The sequence below is a fragment of the Daldinia caldariorum genome, assembly GCF_022478825.1.
Source record: "Daldinia caldariorum strain CBS 122874 unplaced genomic scaffold F4812scaffold_15, whole genome shotgun sequence".
NCBI lineage: Eukaryota > Fungi > Ascomycota > Sordariomycetes > Xylariales > Hypoxylaceae > Daldinia > Daldinia caldariorum.
Genome location: NW_025953051.1, coordinates 889,996 through 914,518, shown reverse-complemented (window position 1 = coordinate 914,518; position 24,523 = coordinate 889,996). Strand labels below are relative to the sequence as shown.

The 24,523-nt window shown below is 31.0% G+C and overlaps 3 protein-coding genes across 3 annotated transcripts; all 3 read right to left on the bottom strand.

Annotated features, from left to right (window-relative positions):
* Nucleotides 1–5,122: 5,122 nt before the first annotated feature.
* Nucleotides 5,123–7,962, bottom strand: F4812DRAFT_127126 (Flavocytochrome c). Its single transcript, XM_047929513.1, has 4 exons — nucleotides 7,596–7,962; nucleotides 7,449–7,517; nucleotides 7,139–7,376; nucleotides 5,123–7,077 (listed from the first exon to the last, which is right to left on the bottom strand). Exons 1-4 carry the CDS (start codon nucleotides 7,627–7,629, stop codon nucleotides 5,544–5,546), a joined length of 1,875 nt encoding a protein of 624 aa, XP_047787844.1. The 5' UTR covers nucleotides 7,630–7,962; the 3' UTR covers nucleotides 5,123–5,543.
* A 1,483-nt stretch (nucleotides 7,963–9,445) lies between these two features.
* F4812DRAFT_452454 (uncharacterized protein) lies at nucleotides 9,446–10,336 on the bottom strand (the record flags this gene model as incomplete). The annotated part of the gene is made up of 1 exon (XM_047936350.1): nucleotides 9,446–10,336. One exon carries the CDS (start codon nucleotides 10,334–10,336, stop codon nucleotides 9,446–9,448), a length of 891 nt encoding a protein of 296 aa, XP_047787843.1.
* A 287-nt stretch (nucleotides 10,337–10,623) lies between these two features.
* F4812DRAFT_127110 (heterokaryon incompatibility protein-domain-containing protein) lies at nucleotides 10,624–12,991 on the bottom strand. Its single transcript, XM_047929512.1, has one exon. The coding sequence runs from the start codon at nucleotides 12,522–12,524 to the stop codon at nucleotides 10,821–10,823; it is 1,704 nt and encodes a 567-aa protein (XP_047787842.1). The 5' UTR covers nucleotides 12,525–12,991; the 3' UTR covers nucleotides 10,624–10,820.
* Nucleotides 12,992–24,523: the final 11,532 nt, after the last annotated feature.

Here is a 24,523-nt window from a genome sequence, read left to right as displayed (position 1 = left end):
GGCTGCAGAACTTGTCTTGGGTGAGTGTGACACAGCATAAAAGGACGAGCTAGAAGACGTACGTAAGGGTAATCAGACTATCCGACTAGAAAAGTTAATAATAAGCGGTGCATTAGTACCTAATATAGTATAAGCCGTCACGGGGTAATGGTACTACATAGTGTGGATGTAAGATGAAAGAGAATCAGAAATAGCGGTGATATCGTCGATGCTCCATTAGGATTAGAGGGATTTTAGGTAGATGCCCAGTACCTAGTCGACACCATAGGATTAGATGCAATTAGATGGTTTAATAGTGATGGTCCAGGGGGGGTGTAGTGTCCTTGGCTGCTAGAACCAAGACGACGAGTCGTAAATGGTGACTCGAATTAGGTAACAGGTAATTCAGTCTTGAAAGAGTTAAGCTTGGTCGTTGGTGCGGAATGAGAAGAGAAAAAAAAAAGGTCCAGCTAGCAGTAGCCGTGGATCACAAGAAAGCCTTTGCGGGGAAGACTGCTCCACGATGTAATAATGCCCCCATGATTCCAGGAAAAGACAATAGCGGCGCAAAGCGTGGAGACTCCACGCGAGAACGGCGCCAAGAATGTTCCTTATTTGGAAACGACCCTGCTTTTATCATTTTAGTTTTTTTTTTTGGACCATAAATTTCTCCATCTGGAAACGGTCTCTTTCTCTCTGGTGCTGCTGCTAGATTAATGTTATGCATATATGTATGAAATGTACATTATGTAAGATACATAAACTTGAAGTTGTTAGGTATTACTTTCCTAACTGCCAGATTGGAGCAATGAAAAAGAAATCAAGGTACGAGGCTGAAAAGTACCTAACCTAACCTAACCTAATGCTAGAAGCCACGCTATTATGAGATGGTACCTTAGGCAACCTAAACTATTTGTACGTATCTAACTTTACCCCGGGGTCCCCCCTGCTCTGGTCAAGATTTGGAATACCCAGCTCGCCTTCTGCATTCAATGTGGATCCCAAGAGGTACTAGCTTTAGGTATTACCTGTATTGTACTTAATCTAGCCCGCCTGGGTTGGATGTATTATTTAATGCGCTTGCATTCAACTTCTCCAAAATCTTGACAACGGTTCTCCGTAAATCGTTGCCAGTTATCAAATGATCCCTTTTTCGGTCAGCGGGAAATATCGGCGTCACGGCCGGCCACATTCCATTTCTCCTAATCCGTAGGGGAATTATCTTTCTGCAGCTTGCCAGATACCCCCTAAAGATCGGTCATTTCGAATCTATGATTGCAGGTAGGCAGTGTGACATGTCGTCGACAATTGATAGGTACTGTAATGTTTGACCAGAGATGCCCGGCGATGATCCAATATCATGGGCGATGTATGGCAAATAATATACCTGACCCTTTTCGCATCATCCGGGCTGAAGTTACGAATTCTGGACGACATCAAACACCCGGGAACATGGGAGCGCCCAATGACAAGTCAGAAGAGGCCAACACCTGAAGTATCCCCATTAAGAACACCTACCGAACCACTTGTCCAATCACAATGCCCCCTTTTCACTATCCTCGCCGCACAGGCACAGCCCAGATTAATATGTCCTCAATCCTGTAACAAGCCAGCCAGTTTTACCAACATTCTCCCTTTCCCTTGCCGCGAGGTCAAAGAGGGAGGGCCTGTGCGATCATCCACGTTCGCTTTCAATCACAACTGGTTACCTGTCCCTCGGAGCCAAGATCAGGTTAGTTTCTTGTTTGTGCAGGTGACTGAAGCAAACCTCCATACCGGTAAGAGATGCCTACCTACCTACATACTTGGGCTTGGGATTATTCAAAGAAAGAATTTCTTTTCCTGCAGACTGTAAGCTATCTACGAAAGCAAGTTACCAAACCCCGGAGAAGAGGGTTCACCCCGTATGTGATTCGTTACTAGAAAAGAAGGCACTGGCTGTTACGGACAGGCTTACCCGTGTCTTATACGAAAAAGTTGCGCGCTCACGGCCGTAAAGCTCGGGTAGCTACGAGATAAAGAAAGAAGAAGAAAAAGAAACCCGAAGCTACTTTGTTACATCGGCTTGATTACGAGGATTACGAGGGGCATAACATTATGGGTATCTCAGACCGTTAAGTACGTACATAAGAGAGAATGCTCTTCCTGAGTCCTAACCACCCAACCTCGGATCGTATATTTATACAAGAAGAATGAAATATTCTTCTTTGCTTTGAACCGCTTGGCTTTGGGTTCCGTAGGGTGATGTTAAATTCACATTTGCCTGTTTCCCTTTCCGTGTCCCCCAGGTTCCAGACCAGAGGCGCTTTCAGCTAATTTAGGTAGTTTCATTGTACAGAACTTCGGGACCGGAAGAAAAAGTCCACGTACGTATACGTATACGTATATGTATACATTGTCTACATGCCTTACATATGAGGTATGCAGGTAGGTTTCCTAACATCACACAAAAATTCTCCTGAGAAAAAAGAAAAGAAAAGAAAAGAATAATAATAAAAATAATAAAGTCCGATTGCTATGGGCCCAGGGTCGGTCGTTGGGTTTCGTCCGAAAAGACGGATTCAAAGTCGAGAAAGTGAAGCTTACTATGCCTGTGCCTCCTGGGGACGCAGGTTAAGTTACCCTTTCCCACTGGACTGGCGTCCTAATCCGCTACGCTAGACCATACCATACCATACCATATCTAGTATCCTCGTTGGAAGAGCGCAATACGTTCCGCAGAAAGCACCTGTTTGAAAATGGAATAAAAGCTTCTGACAGGCACCATTGTGTCACGCCGTGGAAGCGTAAATGGACTGTATAGGTACCTAAAGCAAGCTTCCCCTGAGAATAGGGGTACGTGTTTACTATGAAGAATAGGTATGGACGCACATCTTTGGAGATTTGCATGTGCCCCCGACTTGACTTGGGAAATATACCTTTCCCCTTCGCCATCTCCAAAGCAGATATTCTAAGTAGTGATGCCCACAAGTATACCCAGTGCGTCCTAAGCAAGTTCCTCTCCTTCAACTTACCACGGATCCATCAACAACGATGCCGCTGGAGCACATGAAGACGCAATAAGTCGGCCTCTTCCTAAGCGAACGAATATGAGCAGACAGAGCTAGCCGAAGCGGTGCGTTAGGAAGGTATGTATGTACCTAGGTAGGTAGGTAGGCATGTATGTAACTCTGTAAGAGGTATGTTTATTTGTTTGCTTCTCATTGTTTCCCGTGATTCATGATTCCACACCCCAGAAAGCCGCAATCAGCTAACGGTTGTTAATCAACAGCCGAATGGTAATGCCTGGGTACGGCCCAGAAAATCGCCGTTTTCGTGTGTGCGTGTCAACGGGTCAAGATTAGAGGACGCTGTGTTAAGTAGTTCATGACATTATTTACCAAGGTAGAGGATATCTGTCTGCGGGGATTTGGTGTTGGTTACAAGATGGTTGATGTGATATGGTCAAGTTTACTCTCTCGCCTTAAGCTACGACTACGACTGTGGAAAGGAACGTTCCATGAGGGTTCACTTTGGGTGCTAACCCACTCCCACACATCTTCAACATGGTTCCCACGTTCGAATCCATATTGTAGGATCTGATATCTCTTATCTGGAACACTGCACGAATGGGGTCATGGGACGGCGGAAAGACTCCTGCCCTTTATGTTGGTTGGCGGCATATTGGACAAAGGTATGGCCATAAGTAGTTGTGATATGTTTGGCCATTGACACACGAAACATCTAGATTACTACCGTCGTCGTCTTTAATTCCAAATAAGGGGCCTTTTATATCGAACACACCCTGCCTATCAGAGACGTTTTGGACATGGCTAGATAGAGATCCGGTTCATCCAGCCAAAGGCCGAACGAGATGTGGTAAACGAACTGGATTATAGGCCGGCCGTATCAAGGCACATAAATATCAAGGTTAACTCAATGATGGCATTATAGTTGTAGGCTAACGAGCATTAGTACTTGTGGCCGATACTGCATAGGTATACAATCAATACAAGACTCGTCTCTAAACTAGCATGGCAAGCAGCAGTAGCAGCCCGTCTATTAGGAATTTCATGCTGCCCTTGATATATATACTATGCAGTGTTAGGAGTCATACACGTAGTATGTTAATAGGGCTGAACTAGGAACTCCTAACCCTCTATTCTCAGACGAAGGAGCTGATTATCCCTTATATATCCAATAAACCTCTATACTCTACCTTCTTACCCTCCATATCCCTAACTACACCAGAATGAAGAGCAAGACATAAGTAACCTCCCAACGAGTTGCGAGAATCCACATTCACGACCTGTCAAAAAGGCAACTCAAGTCCTAATGCACATAGTTCGGACACCACACTCTTCCATTGCACCTCATTCAACTCTATAATTACCCAGATAGCCACATACTTAGAAACCATATATAAGCAACTTTTGACTTCCTTGAAGTTGTCCTCTTCGCTAGTAGGAAGCACCTTAGGTAATATCCTTACCTAAATAGCCTACCTCAAAGAAGAGGTGTAGCCGTTAACTGCTGGTGAGTTGCGAGGCCGTCCGGGGACCAGTTATACGTTTCGTACGCACCTAACCTAATGTACTAACTAGACTAGCATAGCATTGATGATGCCGTAGGTACCTAATATAAATTACGAAATTCCGTCTAGAGACATCTAGGACTGATCTCGAAGAGCTATTGATATTAGTACATGCCTCACTCATATATGACTGGGCGACTTTACCACGTTTAGTACTTACCTAAAGTTAAGTGATGTGATGAGACGAGACAAGATCGAGACATGTAACCTAGCGAGAAGCCCCTATGTTGGGGGGATTCTTGATAACCTTGTATGTCATACTGAGCGTTGAAAGCCGTATAACTATCTCTAACCTAACTGAACGTATTAGAACATGTATATGTAAGGTAGGTAGGTACCTTAACTGTCCAAGTCAAATAGATCACAAGCTATCCTGTCATTTCTTACCTACGCAACAAGCATAACGTTCAAATCACCCGATAGCCTCCTTTCCTACCTACCTAGGTAGGTAGGCAGGTATCTTATCGAAACCTCGATCACCAACATCACAAAAGCACCCCCCTCCTCCGAACATAACGCTCATCACATCATGAACACACATATCAAGCACACACACATTAAACCAATCAAGATCAACTCCAAACTCCAAACGACATAAAATCCAAGTGATATATTCCTAAAATGCTGATACATCTTGACGTAATCCTATACTACCATATCATATCAATACATACGGCCCCGGGCCATCATCATTCAGCCCAATGCAACAACGACGACCACAATAACAATAACAAGAAGCGGCTCGCGTAGCTGCTGATTTTACTATTTCGCCCACCCCATATGGTAATAATAATAATAATAAAGTCTGGGGTGCTTCTGGCGTATCTCATTACACGGAAGGATTTAACCTAGGTACCTGTCAGGAACACAAAAAAAATGTCGAAATGGGTCTTTGCACGATGTAAAGCCAATTCCCAAAGCGCCGCCGGATTAAAGTTTTTGTTTCCTTTTCTTGTTTTGTTTTTCGGGGGGAGGGGCTAGCAAGTAACGCTTAGATCTTAAGGGTAATCTCCTGTTCCTTGACGCGCCCTATGACTTGCTGGGGCGCGTACTTGGGGATAACCTCATCGTCGTGCAACATCTCGAATTCTTGCGTCGCGTCCCGGCCCATGTAGTTCATGATGGCCTGGGGGCCGCCGGGGTGCTCGTCGAGCCAGTTCGTCAGGTCCAAGACGATACCCTTGACAACAACCCAAAGGTCTTCCTTCTTGTTGTGCTTGGCTACTTCTTCTAGCGTGAACTCCTTCTCAGGGATCTCAAACTTCTTTGCCTCCTGGGCCTTTCCTGCGGGCTGGGATGACTTGCCACCGTCTGCCGTCGGGGCCTTTTGATCAGCACCTCCGGATGATGATGATGAACTCGAAGCGCCGTTTCCCCACTCAATCTCCACCTTACCCGGTTGTGAAGGGTCGATGTGTAGGGAGATCTGACCAAGACGCTGGGCGGCTCCGGCAGAGCCAGAGAGAGCCTGCTGGAACAAGTAGTTGCTGGCCGACTCTCCAGCAACACGGCCGTAGACTACACAACCCAGAAGCGAGGAACCACCAAGTCGGTTAGCACCGTGGACACCACCGGCCAACTCACCACAGGCGAATAGACCCTCGAAAGGCTTCTTCTCCTGGTTCAGGACTTGGGCCTTGTCGTTGATCTCGACACCACCCATGGTGAAGTGAAGAACAGGTTCCATCAATGAGACGTGGAAGTTATCGTTGATGTCCAGAGGCAAGTTGTGGAAGAACTTCTTGCCCCAGGGGTCCTTCTGCTTACCCTCGCCGATGGCGTTGTAGGTGGTGAATGTCTTTTGGAGATGCTCGGGCGTGCAACCAATCTCCTTTGCGAGCTCCTTGCCACTCAGCTTCTTCATCAGGCCACGGCCAGTGTAGTGACGAGTGTGGAAGTCCAAGACGCTGGAGGCCTTGGAATTGAGCACAAGCCGGATAGGGAACTTGCCCCTGTCCTTCTCCTTCCACATCATGTTGGAGATATAATCTCGGTGGCCGAGCTCATCGCAGAATCGGTCACCGTCAGCGTTGAGCAAGAGACCACCCTCACCACGCAGGGCCTCAGCAGCCAAGAACTTCCACTTCGAGCCGGGGTCCTTGGGGTCGACAAGGCCTGTGGGGTGGACCTGGACCTTGTCCATATCAATTCCGTTTCCTCCGATGGCCATTACCATCTTCTGTCCATCACCGGTGGCGTGCGAGCCGTTGGTGGTGGCAAGGCCCATAGTGTCTGGCCTATGTTGCTTCAACAGGGAGTTCTCGCCGAAGTCTGCGGCGTAACCACCAGTAGCAAGGACGACGGGACCGTCGAGAGTAGCGCTCTCACCACCGGCCTCATATGTGACACCGGTAACCTTGTTACCATCCTTGTTTAAGTTTGTGACGCGAGCCTTCTTGATGACCTGGACGCGTTCGGGTTCGGCCTCGGCGAGTTCTTCTAACCTTTGCATCAAGGCGTATGTGATGGCCATACCGGGGAACTTAGCGTCGTGTCCTCGGTGTGTCCTGGGTTGAGAGTGACCACTATCAAAACAATTAGGATAAAATACCTAGGTGAAAACAACAAGATTTTCTCTAGACTCACCCAAGTCGTGAAACTAAAGTCAAGTCCAGGTTGAAAACATCTTGTAACCACTCAACAGCGCCTGCAGATTTGTAGGTGAGGACCTTGATGAGATCGGGTCTGGCCTGGTCTCGTGCGGATCTGAGGGTATCATCGTAGAACTGCTTTACGCTATCCTTGATGTTGTTATCAACCTGTGTCCGCGTTAAAGCGCCGTTGATTCCAGATGTGGCCTTGGTTGAGTTTCCTCCGAAGAATCCTAAGATAAACAAACGAATTAGTCTCCAAGCTCGTCCCAATCGTAAATCGAATGAGCTTAATTCTCTCTTACCTTGCTTATCAAGTACTACGACATTACCACCACTTAGGTAGATTGTGTGCGCAGCACTTAAGCCGGACACTAGATGCAATTGTCAGTCTCGTCGTCGTTGGAATGATGACAGCTCACACAAAGAGCGGGGAGGGAATTGAAGCTTACAGCCACCACCAACGACGATTACTCGAGGTGCCATTTTGATTGATGTGGTTTATTTATACGGAACTGCCTTTAACTACCGGTGGGAGTGATGATGTAGAGGAGGCAGGAGAAAGAAAAAGGTGGAGAGAGAGGATATAAAGTTGTCTGAAGGAAAAGAAAAAAAAAGTTTAAAGTAAAGACGAGAATAAATGAGAAAAAGGGATTGTCGGGCTTGATATTTCGTTGTAACTGTTTTGCTAGCTGACCTTCTGGGCCGAGTCGAAGCTGCTTTACTTTGAATTGCTTACGTTCTGATTCGTGCGCGGGCGTGCCGAGGTCAACTTCTTAGCGCATCAGGGGCCAAGCAGGTACCTAGATACAATACAATAGGACCTAGGCACTTTGTACTTTCACTCAATTGGTACTTCTAAGGTTCCCTCTCTCCAGTCAGGTAATTACGCAGAAGCCAAATCCGTACAATTTGCTATTATCGCATTGAATATCGATGGGTTTTTGTTTAGAGAATTGGTCGATGATTCACATCTTCTAGAAATAGGTATTAACACGTAGGTATTTTAAGTATCTTAACGTACAGGTATTCCACTTTTAGAACTACGGCTACTGGCATCCAAGTGGCACACATACCTATGTAGACGGAAGCAGACTCGAGGTAGGTACATAACACCTGTAATAACCCTTCGCACAATATTCGGCCGAGGAGGTGATGTCACTAGGTAGCTGCCCCAGTCTCGCGTACTCATGTACACCGAATTATCCGGTACATCTTGACCAGAATGCCGAGGCTCTCTATTTAGTTAGGTACATGCTTGGTACCTAGGTAGGTACCTACTACCTACTAACTCTTACACTATGCCGTGTCTACTCTGGCAGATTGGATCCTCCACATTCAGAAAAGAAAGAGAAAAAAAATTGCTTATGGGGTAGAGTCAACGGCTCTAAAGCTTCTTCCCCACAGTCACGAGCCTGGCGGATTGAACCTTGCACGGCGGGAACCCACGGGGATTTTGAGATCGGATTAGATGTGTGCATCAAGGACCCTTTTTGTTGGAGTGATATATGTACCTGACCTGATGTAACTGGAAGGTGTCGACAAGAGTATCGAACGATTTAATGCATTGTTCGGATTGTATATACAACTGCGGGATTACGCTACGATTGGGTACATGGATGTGTTGCCTACAGGTATGCAATGTGTAATGTACCTACATACACAGTACCTACCTATAACAGTAGGAATGAGTCTAACAATATTAGCAACAATTTAAACACATGTGATTCTCCTCCCCCCCAAAAGCTATGCCCCGGACCGGCAAAGAACGAAACCGGCTTATTCCCCCACACGAGAGTCGCGTGTCAGATGATTCTCTCTTAATAACTAATACCCATAGCAAGACTGGTTCGGCATGGCAGCTGATCTAGTAAATCTGGGGTTTTCTCACTGGCCTAGTCCCTCGCTACAGAACTGTGACAACTAACCCCATAACCGACCTGCAGGGTGGAAAATAACAAGGCCATATTGGATTTATTTAGCATGTGAAAAATGCGGGATGTACCTACGTCTGCACGCCTCTACGGGTAGCCGCATCGTTAGCTTACAAAACTTAAATTCCTCGTGAAGGATTACGTAGGAGGTAGTAATAATAATACATGTCCTATTATCCCCAAATAAGAAGAATAAGCAATATTTACCTACGGAAGTAAGCAATGTTCCTGTCCTAGGGCTTGTTGGGGGGTATCCGTGACCTAAAAGCCTCGAGAACTAATATTTGAAAAAAGCAACCCGAAATAATAATATCAACACCACCCATTTACTAACCACCGCCATCTTTATTACATGTCAAGTTCTCGTCTCAAAGCACTGGTAAGGGTTTCTGTTCCGCGGGCCTCTGCTGCTGTCTCGCCTCGTCCCAATCCATAAACCCCCAAATTCGCTGGATCTTGCCGTCCACAATCTGATAGGTCGCATGCTCGGTGAACTGGACGGGTCGGCCATCGACCACTAGTCCGGCGTACTCCTTCACCGGCGTTCCAGTGAATTTCAGCCATACTGCCACGCGCTGAGATTCCTCGTCGGCGATCAGCGTGTGGATTTGCACTTGGAGGTCCGGGATCGCTGTCACCGTGTCGTCCATGATGCGACGGGCCAACGTCTTGTTGTTGAGTATCTCTTCTGGTCGGTGGACGTACTTGACATAATCCGTCTTAGTTCGGCGGGCGTTGAAGCTGTCAACGTAGGCTGTAAGGATTTCCGCGAGCTTCTCGCGGGACAGCGGTGTTTCCATCTTAGGGACCGGCTCCTCGCTGATGAGATTGGGCGCAAAGTCGGCATCGGGTTCTGCTAGTTGCTTGCGTATCTCGTCGCTGTTCACCGCGAGTAGAGTCTTAGAGAGCTTGCCGTCCGTAAACCATGCGATGCCTCGTTCCACTAAATAAATATCGTGGCCCTTAGGTAGGTAGCCTAGGAGAGGCATCTCGGGTTTGAATTTGACCCATATTGAAAACGAAGCACATTGGCTATTCTCGTCCACAAGGATGTTGTCTTCGTTGATGGTAATATCCTCTCCCATCAGAAGAGCTACATGTTCCTTGACATGCGTTGCCCACGATTCGGGTGTGTATTCGGTGCCGTTCTGGTTGTATGTTGAGTGCAGATATTTAGGCAAGTCGCCCAATCTCTTCTCATTGACGCATTGGATCCAACCTCTGATGGTGGCAACTAATTCCGAAGCGGTGGCAGGCATGGCGATATATTTGTGATTTGAGGTTGAATTGATTTTTTCCCCTTCTTTTGTTGTACTGAGGGTCGTTTTGATGAGCTTTATGTCCAGACTTTTTTGTATCGTACTCGGCGGAGCGGAAAACCTAGATAAAAGACCCTCATCGGCGACTAGATTGGGAAGTGACGAATAGCTGACCGCCACATGATTATCAGGCATGATCAAAGAGACATACCTGCCTCGCCATGTTTCTACGCACGTACGTGTGTGCGGCAATAACGCAGCTTATTCAACGCCAGTACCAAGGTCCTAATAACTGACGTAACCCCTACTTAGACCCAAAGTCTGCTTTTTTGGCGCCATCTTTGTTCTAATAATAAAAGAAAAAAAAAGCGGTATTGGTAATCGCTTCAGCTACAAAACGCGCCACGCGTCTCTACTAATATTTCCAAGGTGGAAAGGTAGGGTAGATGGGGGCAGATGGGGCAGTATATGCCTAGGTACCTACCTACCTAATGTAGGGTAAACGGAACAGAGTCCTCTTCCTTTTTTTCATAAACGTCACCATCAAATGGTTGTTTTGGCCCCTCGTGAATGTGTGCATGGCCATACTTATGTCCGATGAGCCAAGGGAGGTGACAATGCTACCGTCAGAGTGGCTTAAGTTGGCGTTTGGCTGAAGTGATAGAACAGTGCCATCCTGGCCTGCATGATTGGCTATTTCTGTTTCGAGGCGCATAGTTTTTAATCTGTCCCAACCGTCTTTCCCCTCGACAGCAAATCCGTACTTGACATCGGGCGACGTGGTGGTAGAATATTTTGAAGGATGCATTCTTAGCCAGCAGACGACCACAACTTCCACGCCGCCCACGCTCAGCCGTAGGTAGCCGAAGAACTTTTCACCCCCAGTTATAAATGCGTTTAGACTATAGTCAAACGATTCTTGTGGTATTACCTTGACCATTCTAGAGGGAAATTGCCCTTCAAATCGGAAGAGCAGCACGCCAATGTATTTATCTCGTATGAGTTCGCTACATACCCATGGTGCGACTGACTGCTTCCTAATATAGATGCGGTGTGTGGGTATATCGGAGGTACGGTCGCCCGATAGTATAGCGAGGGTGCCTGGGTTTTTGCGAATGTATCCATCAAGCGTCAGCCTGATGTATATGCCGTAAGATACCTTCCGGTATTTATCTTCGGAGCATGGACCGGCGTACCCAAGCGGTAGGATCAATGTATCATTAGGCGCCCTATATAATTGGACATCATCGAGACGGAGACCCTTGTTGGTGATGGCAACCTCGCCGCGAAAGACACTACTAGCGCTCTCGCGCTGTAACGGCTGCGTATCTGAGAATTCGCATGGATGAAGGGCGAATATGCCACGATACCGATCGAACAAAGAAGATGAAGCATATCCTGGCCGTGCTGTCCATGCAAATAACGACAAGTCGTGGGTCTGCTTGCAGATCTCCTCTTGAAGTCGAAGAAACGCCTTATCCCCCTCGCCGTACAGTAGGGGCATATTGATGTCAAAAATACCCAAAAGGCAATATGCTATATCCTCTGGTCGCGTAGTCTTTCTTCCGGAAGCCCAGCGCACCCGAGTACCGACTGGGGCAGACCAGATTAAGTAGTTGCGAGTTAAAAACTCAGGCTCGATTCCCGTCACTTCTGATATTGGGTCTAATAACCACGAATCTTTGGTACCGATGAAATCCCAATTCCTGTCGTAGAATTTGACGACACTCGGCGCTAGTAATTCTTGAAGCGTCCAGCCCCTCGTGGTCCACTTGCATTCTCTCAGCACATCTGGGGTGACCCTTTTGTATGGTCCAGGTGAAGTATCCCAAAAGTCGATCGGCTCAAGGGCCATATCGCAAAGCCAGACAAAACACACTGCTGCCTGTTGATACCACCTAAACATGCAATTAATGGCCTCGGACAATTCGGCGCTGCTCGTCTTGTCAATACAACAAGTGTCTACCCAGGCGTACTTGAGCATGTGTTCGTCTTTCGCCAATTGACACGTTTTCACGATCTTAGTGAACCCCCGTAGCTTTTCAACCGACGCGCGTTGCGTGGTATCTGAGAATTGCTGGAAGGACACTTCTTCATCCTCCCACGTGTGTGATAAGACGGCATAGGCGCGCTCCGTAGGGCTCGCAACAAATTCGAGCTCTAGTGTTGTAGTGTTAATCAACCACATTTTTTTTTTCTTTATCTGTTGCTCCGCTTAGCTCTAGGATGGAATGAGTTTATTGAAATATGGCATTGGTTGTTAATATTATATTAATATATATAAATTCGTTCGTAACGGAGGGTGGCTGATACTGTACAAGGTTGTGTCGCGGGATAGCACCTGCGCAGCTGCAATAAACCAGCGTAGGATCATAATGTGGCTTTTCGTCTTCGTTACTAAAGAATAGGTACCTGTTTATCAATACGTGATGAAGTTTGGATAGTCCGAATTTTATGTTCATTGGCCGTGGAATTGGTGTTTATTGAACGGGATTACTTTAAGACATATCTTATGAACTGTCATTCCACTCCCTTCCCGCATTTTTTTTTCTTTCTGTGTATTTAAGATATTTTCTTTCGAGTTTCATCTCGACGAGGGGGGTTGATAGTGAAATTTCTAAGATAATTACCTACCTGGTATCTGGGGGGAAAGATGTTTACCTAGTTTACGGTGGGCCATATGCCCCAAACCGCCAAACCGCCAAAAAGTATATGACATAATCTAAGATTGGATGACATAATCATAAAATAGGTAAATTTTTATTAAACCCCTGTTGAGCTTCCGTTGAGCCCCCGTTTAACCGCCGTTTAAAAAAGAATTTAATTTTTAATTTTTTAATTTTTTTTAATTTTTTTTTATAAAGAACTTACACTTAGGTCCGTTAAAGTATAGTGCTAATAGGTTTTAATTTTCAAGTAAACAGTAATAATATAAGTTAAATATTAAAATAAACGTTAAAATATTTGTTAAAAAAGCTTAAAGTTTTTTCCTTTATATAAATTAAATATAAAACTTAAATTAATAATTAATAAGCTTAAAAATAAATAATTAAATATATAAAAAACGTTTAATAATTATATGAAATGTTTTTTTTTACTTTTTATTATTTGTTGGTAGGTACGTACGTATAATATAAAGCAATAAACAAATAAATCAAATAACAATGGGGTGAGACTGGTGTATTAATGATGTCTAAAGGAGGAAGAATCTATCTGAGGCTAACTCGCAGTGTGATGTCCTTTTATACAGTAATAGTGGGTACACTGTTTCTCCCTTCAGTATCGGCGGCAAGGCACCTTATCCCCGATAAGGTGCCTATGCGCCGATGTCACACAACCACCATTATTATTATTTATAATATTTTTATATAATTTAATTAATTTAATTAAAATCACATAAATATAATAAACTTACACTTAAATCCATTAAAATGTAATAATTAAAGTTTTAATTTTAAGTAAATAATAATAATATAAATTAAATGTTAATATAATATTACAAATATTTATTAAAAAAGCTTAAAGTTTTTCTCTTTATATAAATTAAATATAAAATTTAAATTAATAGTTTAAAAAATATAAATAAATGGTTAAATATATAATAGTTTAAATATATTTATAAGCTTTTTTTATTTTTTTTTAAGGTTATTATGATTTTATTAATTTTAATAATTTTGTTAAAATTATCGAAATTATTAAAATTAATAAAATTATTACCTTTTATTAAATTATTTAAGATTTAATTACTTAATTATACGTTTTAAAAACCTTATTTTTATATAAAATATAGTTTTTATACTATTAATTTATAATATTATTTTTTTTTTAAATTTTTTATCTTTAAAGATTTTTTAATAAGCGTATTTTTTATAATATTCCTTTTTTCTTTTATTATTTTTTAATTAATTTATTAAAATATTAAATTGTATATTTAAATTTATTATAAAAAGTAAAAATTATATTAATTAACGAAAAAGTAAAGAATTTTAAACTTTTTTAATTAAATTAACCGATATTTTATATATATTGTACTTTAATTATATTTATTTTAAAAAACCCTTATATTATTTTTTACTAAATTTTTCCTTTTATAATATTTATATTAAAAAAAGTTATTATTTTAATTATAATATGTAAAAAATAAATTTTTTAATTAAATTAAAATAAAAGTTAAATTCTTTTAAAAATAAGTAATATTAAATAAAAAATAAAATCCTTTATTTAAAAAAGGAGATAATAGATTATTTTAAATAAATTAAAAAAAGTTAAAAAAATATTTTTTATTACTTTTCTTATTTTAAAGAGATTTGTTATAAAGAAGATATTTGTTACGAACTAACAGCACGGAACCATACCTTGTAAGGAAGCGGGGTTCTTGAACGTACGATCCAGCGGCTATACCTCGGGTAACCTGATGGAGGGTAGTGATCTCGCTGATCTGGTTGATCTTGGCAAGATCAACAAGATCACCAAGATCACCAAGATCACGATAACCTCAGAAACGAGGGATAGGGGAGGTCCACGAGTATTTAAAAACCATCATGTATCTAGACACTCATTTACGTTTCCTTAGCTATCAATCTAAGTCTTATATCTAACCCATATAAGGGGAAGGACTCCAAGCTTTCCTGACGAACACTTTCAACGTTTTATTGACACTTGACCCGTATCGCTACTGTTTACCTAAAATCAAGACCCCTGTTACTACACTCTAACGGACCTGAGTGTAGGTTCGTCACAATATTATAAAAGGAAAGGCCTTTATAATCTTTTAATGTAAAAAGGAATTAAATTGTAAAGAAAAAAAAGAAAAAGAGGGTAAAAGTTAAAATGCTTTTAATTAAACTAATTTATCTTTGTTTCTTAATTTTTCCGGGGGTAACTTTAACGGGGTTACTATTTTTTAAAATAGTTTTAACTTAAAGTTAAATCCGTTATTATTTATAAGCGGTTAAGATTTTCTTAATAAAATACCTTTATAAGTTTTTAAATGTTTTTAAAGTACTTAATTAATTCTTATATATTTTCTTTTAATAAATAATTTTTTTATTTAATTAAATATTTAATTTAATTCTTAAATTGTTTAAAGTTTAATATTTTTTCAATTTTATATTTTTAATTAGTTTTAACATTTAAAGTAATTTATATAAATATATTTTTAAATGTTTTTTTTAATAAAGAAATATAAAATATTAAATATAATTTTATTTTCGTCAATAATAATAATTTATAATTAATTTCTAAAATAACTTTTTTAATTTTAAAAGGTTTAAATTTCTTATAATTTAATTTATTATTTAATTTTTTAATTTTAATATTTTATTATAATAAATAAATCTTATTTCCCTTTTTAAAAATTAATCTTTTAATTTTATATTAATTATTATATCTTTTTATTTTTATATAGTAATAATTTATTTCGTTATAATTTTTACTTTAAAAATAAATATTTCTTTTATATTAATTAATTTTATTATAATAAAATTGTAACCGGTATTTACTTTAAATAAAAATATTTTTATATTTTTATTTATAAAATTATTATATATAATTTTTATTTATAATAATAATTTTACTTAATTATCTTATATTTTATTAATATATATATATATAAATATTATTTTAATATTTAATTTAATTACTTTATTTATTTATTTAATTATAAGTAATATATTATAAATAATTTCTATTTTATACTTATTTTTATTATTAAATTAATTTAAAATTTAAATATAAATAATTTATTTTTATTTAAAATAATATGTTTTAATAATTTATATTTATTAATTATATATTTAAAAAAAATATAAATTAAGTTTTTAATTATATTAAACTTTTTATATAATATAAAATATCCATATTTAATTAACTTATTAACTATTATTTATATATTATTATATAATATATTAATTATAAGCTTTTTTAATAATAGTAATTTAATAATGAAATTTTATATAATAATTTTTTAAACTTTGTTCGGAATTTTTGTTAATTGTGTAAATTTATATAACTTATATTTTATTAATAAGTATATATATATAATATAAAGTAATAAATAAGTAAATTAAATAATAATAAAGGTAAAATTAATATATTAATAATGTTTAAAAAGGGAAAAATTTATTTAAAGTTAATTAATAATATAATATTTTTTTATACAGTAATAATAGGTATATTATTCTTTCCTCCAATATTAGCGATAAGGCATTTTATCTTTAATAAAGTGCTTACGCGCCGATGTTACATAATTACTATATTTAATTATTTTTATTTTATTACACGTATTATAATTGTTAATTACCTTTTTAATTATTTTTAATAAGTTAAAAAAGTTATAATTTCTTATGATTTATTATATAATTTAAAAGATTTCTTAATATTTATATAATAAATATTTATAATATTTTTTAACGAATTTATATTATAAAATTTTTAATATATATATATTTTTTTAAATAAGTAATTATGCTATTTTTTATTTTAATTTCCGTAAGCAATTTTTCGTTAAATATAACTGCTTTAATATATATTATTTATATATTATCTTTTTTTATAAAATATAATGCTAATAAAATAAGTGCTTTTTATTTATTTAATATAAGTACTGCCTTTTTTTTATTATATTTTTTATATTAACGCCATTAGGTTTATTAAATGTGTTTACTTATGTATTTACTTTTCTTATAACGTAAATTATTTTAAAATTAAAATTATTAAAGTACTTTATTTATTTTTAAATTTTAAATCTTAATTTTTAAGTAATTATTAACATTTTAAAATTATTATGCTTAAAAAAAACTGTAATTAATTTTTTTATTTTATTAAATTGATATTTCCATTTTTTGAATATTATAATAATAATAAATAATTCTTTATTATAGGTTTAATATCTTATTTAAGCTCTTTTAAAAGTTTTAGATAAATATGTTATTAAATGTTATATTTTATTATCTTTAAGTTATTTTAAAATTGCGCTTATAATTACGTTAAATTTATTAATATGGATTTGTTTTAACTAATTTAACTTAAATAATTTTATTATTAAATTATTAATAATGGTTTTTTATATTTTTTTAAAAGTTTAGTCCGCTTTTAATATTTATTAAAAAGTTCTTTCTTTTTTTTATATAATAATTATAATAAGGTTTATAATTTTATTAAAGTTTTTTATTAATTATTTATTATAATTAATAAAATTATAAAATTATTATATAATAATAATATTATTTAACGTTAATTAATCTCGTACTATTGCAATTTTTAAGTCTTATATTTTAATTTATTTAAAAGTAATAATATATTTTAAATAATTAATCCTTTATATATAAAATTTATTTTTCTTTAAATCTATTAATAAATTAACTTTATTTAAAGTTTTTAATATTTTATTTACGTGTTTTTTATATTAATTAAAGGTTTTAAAAAAGATTAAAATATTATTTAAATAAACGAAAACCGTTTTTCTTAAAAATTTTCGTAATACAATTTCAATTATTCTTTAAAATATTATTAATATATTTATAAGTCCAAATAATATAATCAAATATTTATAATAATTAAAAAAGGTTTATATTATTATTTTTTATTTGTTACCTTTAATTATTTAAATTAAGTAAAATGCTTTTTTAAAGTTTAATATTATAAACTATTTTATATTCTTTATTATTTTTATTAAATTATTAATATTAAATAAAAAGTAATTATTTTATTTAATAATAAAATTAAGGTGTTAATAATTATATATATTTTAATATATTATATTTTTATTTTTATTTAATTTTAATATTTTATCTCGGTTTTTTTTAAGTATTAAAAAGATTAAGCTCTTTATTAATAAGTTTAATTTTTGTATATATCCTTTTTTAAGTTTTCGTTTAATAATTTTAATTAATGCTTTTTATTTATTTACATTTAATAAATATATTTTATTTAATTTAAGTAATTATTTTTCTTTAAAATTTATTTTATAATTATAAGGTTTATAATTTAAGACTTTTATATTTATATTTAGTTTTTCGGCAAATAATTTTAGGTATTTCTTTTAATATTTTTTAAATATGTTAATAAGTTTATTATATACTATTTTAATTTTTCCTTTCGTTATTTTTTATTATTTTATTTATTTGATTAATTTTATAGATTATAATATATATAAAAGTATTACTTTATAAGCTTTTTTAAAAGCTGCGAACATGTGCTTTTTTGTTATTATATTAAGTTTATTTAAATTAATTTCTTTCTAATATTTAAGTTTATAACCTTTTATATTTAGCTTTAATAATAATTACTTAATAATGTTCTTTTATTAATTTATTTTTAAGTTATTAGCTTTTAATTAAGGTTTTTTTTTAAAATTATATTATATTAAGTATTTATAATATTAAAGGAAATTAATTGCTCCTTTTATTAAATTTGGATTAAAAGATTTATAATTTTTTATTTAATTTATCTTTTATTATATCCAATTAATCGTTTATTAATTATTAACTTTTAATATAATAATTTTTTTTAATAATTAATTAAATATTTATTAATTATATTAAAGCTTATAATATTTATTAAACATCTATAATTAATTAATATTTAAATCCTTTAATTCTTTTATTCCATTATAATATATAAATAATTATTAATAACTTTAATTACGTTAAAATTTATAAAAATATTTTCCTTATTTAAATCCTTTTTTTCGAATTAATCTTATTACTTTTTAACAAATTCTAAAAGGATTTTATTAAATACCTTTATATTCTTATATTCTTTTATATATTTCCTTAAAAAAATAAATTTATAAATTATATATATTTAATATTTATATTAATTGTAATTTTTCCATATTCTTTTATAGTGCGTGCACTTACGAGGTTTATTTTTTATAAGAAATGTAATATTAAAAACCATGTTATTTACTTATATATTACTTAAAAAAATTAATTTAAACTTAATTCGGACCTTATTAATATTTTTACATTTATATACTAATAAATATCCTTTTACAAATTTAAGTTAAAAACTTATATTTTTTTTAGCTAAATTATATATTTAATAGCAATTATAAAAACATAAAATTTAAAATATTTTATAATATTTTTTATATTTTAGATTTTATTACAAATTATATATATATATTTTTAATTTTAGGTTAGGTTTTTTAGTATTAAAGATAGGAATTTATCCGTTTATATTTAAAGATTGTTCGATTTTAATGGCCTTTTGTAAAAAGTACATTATTTTTAAAATATTAATTTTTACCGTTTTTAAATTAGCTTTCATAATTAATACCTTTTTTCCTTATGTTCTAAAATATTCATTAATAATTTATATAATAAACTCTCTTTTTATATATATAATTTCTCTTTTTATAATTTTTTAATAATTAAAAAACATTATATTTTTAATTTTTACAGTTAAATAAAATTTATAATAAAAGGAATTAAGGTTATTTAATTTATTAAAAATATGTAAAATTCTTTATTTTATTCTTTTTTTCATTTAATAATTTATTTTTAAATATAAGCGCAGTTATTTCCAATTAACTATTTAAAATTAATATTTATAATACCGTTATTATATATTTAATAAATTATTACTTGTTATTTTAATTTATTTAATTTATAAAAAAGCTATTTGTTTTTTTACCGTTTTATTATAGTTTTTTATTTATTTATAAGTTTTATAATTTCGTTAAACTTATTTTTATTATAATTATTTTAATAAATTATTATTTAAAGTTTTTCCTTTAAAGCATTTTTAATAATTTTCTTTAATATTTAAGCCTTTAATTTATAATCACACTATCTTTTAATATAATTAAGTATTTTCTATAAATAATCTTTGTTTATATCTTATCCTTTTTCAATTTTAATAAATAATAAGTTTTATTAAAATATAAATTAATTTTTTAACCTTTTTTTATTATTATTAAAATAACGTAAGTAATCCTAACAATTACATTTATAAAAATTCAATTATTAATAATAGTTATTAATAATAACGTAATTCTTAATATTATAAATCATTTAAAAGATTTATATATTAAATGCTTTTAAAAATGTTACTTTTATAACTTAAAGCTTAAATTATCTTTTTAATATTTTAAATTATTTTTAAAATGCTTTACAATTTTTAAATATATATCCTGTTTTATTATAATTATAACATTTAATTTTAATTATATTTTTTTAAGTTTTTCCATTTTAACGGTATTAAAGCTTATTTTTTTAAATTTCTTTTTAATATAAATAAAAGTAAATTTCTTAATTTTCTTTTTTTAAAACTTTTTATATAATTCTTTATTGTAAATAATAACGTATTTAATATATTCATTAATATATTTAAGCCTTTTTTCTTTTAAAATTTCGTTTTTAATTTATATAATTAATCTTTTATAAAAATAATTAAACTAAGCATTTTTAAGAAATTAAATTATTATTATTAATCGCTTAAATTTAATAACATATTTTAAGGCTTTTTTAATTTATTTAAAGTTTTAAATAACTTTATAAATATTTCTTTTAAATAAGTTTCCAAATATTAACTGTATTTTATTTTCGAAATTAAAATATTTGCTAAAAACGTATTTAAATTCCTTTATTTTTTTAAGTTTTATTTAAATAATTATTTATAATAAGTTAAAGTTATTTAAAAACGTTTTCCTTAAAGTGTTAACATATTATTAAAACCTTATATTTGTTTTTATTAAAGTTAATTCGAAAAAAAAAACTAAATAAAGTTTAACTATATTAAATTAAATTTTTATATTTATAATATTATTATACTTAAATAATAAAGAAAATTTAAATCCCTTATTTAATAATAATAAAACCGTAAGGTTTTATTATACCGAACGTGGGTTAAAATTTTTATTATCGTCGTTATTATCGTTTTTCTTAATTTTAAATTTAGCTAATTCCTTTTTTAAAGTATTTATTTTATTTTTAAGTACTTAATAAACCTTATATATTTTTTAAAGTCCTTTTTTTAAAAGGTTTATTTTATTTTCTTTAATTTATGTTTTTTTTTTCTTTTATTAATAATTTCGATAATTTCTTTTACTTTTTCTTTAAATGATTTTACTTAAAACTTAATTTCTATTAAAACTATATTATTAATTAATTTTAAAATATAATTAAGAAGTAATATATTAAATTTATTATATTATTTTATTTAATTAACTTTTATTAAAAATTAATTTTTAAAAAACTTATTTAATAAATATTTTAAAATAAATAAATTATAATTAATTTAAATAAATAAAAAGATATTATTATTAAAATTAACACTTATATTATATTTAATTAATAATAGTACTAATTAAAAAATGATAGTTGTGTAACACGACGTATAAGCACCTTATCGGGAATAAAGTGCTTTATTGTTAATATTAAAAAAAGGAATAATGTATTTATTATTATTATATAAAAAGGCATTATATTATTAATTAACCTTAAATAAATTTTTCTTTTTTTAAATATCATTAATATATTAATTTTATCCTTATTATTATTTAATTTATTTAGTTATTATTTTATATTATATATACGTACTTATTAATATTAATTAATATTATTAAAGATTTAATAATATAAATTAATAAAGTTAAAAAAATCATTATTATAATAATTTAAAAAACTTTATTATAATAATATATGCAATATTAATATAATTTCTTTTATTTATAAAAATATACGCAATTTATAATAAATTATTAATTTATTTTATTATTTAACCTTTTTAAGTTTCTTACTATTTACTATAATATTAATTCATTATTAATATTATTAAATATATTAATATTTATTATATATTATAAATATTTTATAATATTTTAATTAAAAAACTTAATATAAATATAAGTTTATATTATAATAATTAACTTAATTAAAATAAAAAATATAAATAAGTTACGAACTTTAATAAATTATATACCCGATTAAATGACTTTTATTTAATATTTTAACTATATAATTATAAAATAGGAATTAATTAATCCTTAAATAATTACTTTTAAATAAAAAGTAATTTAAGTATTATTTATGTTAGTAAATCTGGAAATTATTAATATAAATACGTTATATATTTAAACTTTTAAAGAAATAATAAACAAATATAAAAATTAATTTTAAAAATATATTAAAACTGTTATAATTAACATTTTAAATTATTTTAATATAATAAAATATTTATATAAAATAATATAATATTAATTACGTTAAAATATTTATTAATTTTATATTATTATATAAATTATTAATATAAAATTTGAATAAATTGGAAATAATTAAGTAAAAATAGCTTAATATGTTAATATAAAAAATATTAATATATAATATTAATTAAGGATTAATTTATTTAAATATATAAGTATTTATATATATATATATATATATATATTATATTATAATAATAATTTGCAATTTATAACTTTTAAACGTTAATATATATAAAATAAAATTTAATATAATTTACTATTTTAATTAATTAATTTCTTTTTTATATATAATATTTATTATTAACTTTATAAATAATAAGGTAACCCCCCTTTATTTTTAGTAACTTATTATTAATTTTCTATATTTTATTACTTATTTAAATATAAAGGCTTATAATTTAACCTTTTTAATATTAAATTCCCGGCTTTCTTTTTACCTTCCCGCTTCCCCCTGTTTATTAAAGAACGGCTGCGTCCCTTTAAGTTGTTACTAATAATGTTTACCTTAATAATCTTATATATATAATTTAATAAAGGTATAAATAAAGGTACAATTTAATATATAGCAATAGCTTAATGTAAAAAATACTAACTAACTCGCTGGTTTTAAGAAATGTTTTTAGACCCTTTAAATTGTTATTAGATAATTTATACATAATATCAGCAATTCTTTAAAATGCTGGATAAAAAAAAGGAACTTAACTTATTAAAAATTATGTTTTTTTTCTTAAATGGCTTTATTATTTATGCAATTAAATAATTAATAAGTATAAGCTTTTATATTAATTAATAATTAATAAAGAAATATTTATTATAATATTTTTAAAAATAAGTTCCGTTTTTTTTTAAATATTTATTATATAATTAAAATATAATAAATTTAATTTCATATTATATTCTTTACTATTTTATTAAAAAAAGTAATTATTTATTTTTTTTATAATATATTTTAATTTTAATATTTTATAAATATATATTTAATTATAAAATAACACTTTAATACGGAATAAAATAAAATTTAATACCATTATAATTAAATTTTTACTTTTTTTTTTAATATTAAAACAAAAAAGTAAAGTAAAAGAAAAATTAATATAAAAATATTTTAAATTTTATTTAATAAATTATTATTATATTAAAAAGCGTTAAGCCTTAATTTTAAAAGAAAATAATAACTTATTGCAATTATATATTAAATTTGTTAAATTATGCCTTAATTATAACATACCCTTTTTAAATTATTAATATATTTTAAAGATTTAATAAGTAAATTTCAAATATTTATTAAAATTTATACAATAATAAAAGAAATAAGGTAATTTATAATAAATAAAAACAATAATAATAATAATAATAATTACATTTGTTATATTAATTATAAATATTATTATAATAATAAAAAAAAAATATAATATAAAACAATTTTCTAAAATTTAGAAATAATAATATTAAATATATAAAAAGGATGGATATTAATTTACCAAATATTTAAAATATAAATAAAAAAAAGTTAAAGAAAAATAAAAGGTTAAATAAAGTTTTTTTAAAAAGAATTATATAATGTTTTTGGTAAATTATAAAGGAATTAGAAATTTAAACTTAAAATCTAATTATAATAAAAACGAAATAACTTATTTAATAATAAATTTAAATAAAAATAATAACTTATATATAATAGTTATATATTTATTTAATTAAATATTCTATTATTAAATTATTGTTTACCTTTTTTTAAACGACTTAAAATTTAATATTATCTTTATATTAAACTAATATATAAAAAACATTTTCTAAAGAATTATATTAAATATAGGAGCAGCTTAAGTGTTTATTATAGGAAAAAGTTAATATTTGATTTTTATAAAGAAATATCCGAGCAAATAATTAAAGATAAATAGTACTTGCGTTAAAAAGGTTAATATTTAATTTAATAATAAATTACTTATTAAATCGTTTAGCACAATTATTATGAATAT

Bases quoted from the DNA above. Each gene is read 5' to 3' on its own strand.
- F4812DRAFT_127126 (XM_047929513.1), bottom strand. From the start codon at position 7,629: ATGGCACCTCGAGTAATCGTCGTTGGTGGTGGCT. The intron at 7,518-7,595 runs GTAAGCTTCAAT...AATTGCATCTAG, and splicing joins AATCGTCGTTGGTGGTGGCT to TGTCCGGCTTAAGTGCTGCG. The intron at 7,377-7,448 runs GTAAGAGAGAAT...TGTTTATCTTAG, and splicing joins CGTAGTACTTGATAAGCAAG to GATTCTTCGGAGGAAACTCA.
- F4812DRAFT_127110 (XM_047929512.1), bottom strand. From the start codon at position 12,524: ATGTGGTTGATTAACACTACAACACTAGAGCTCGAATTTGTTGCGAGC.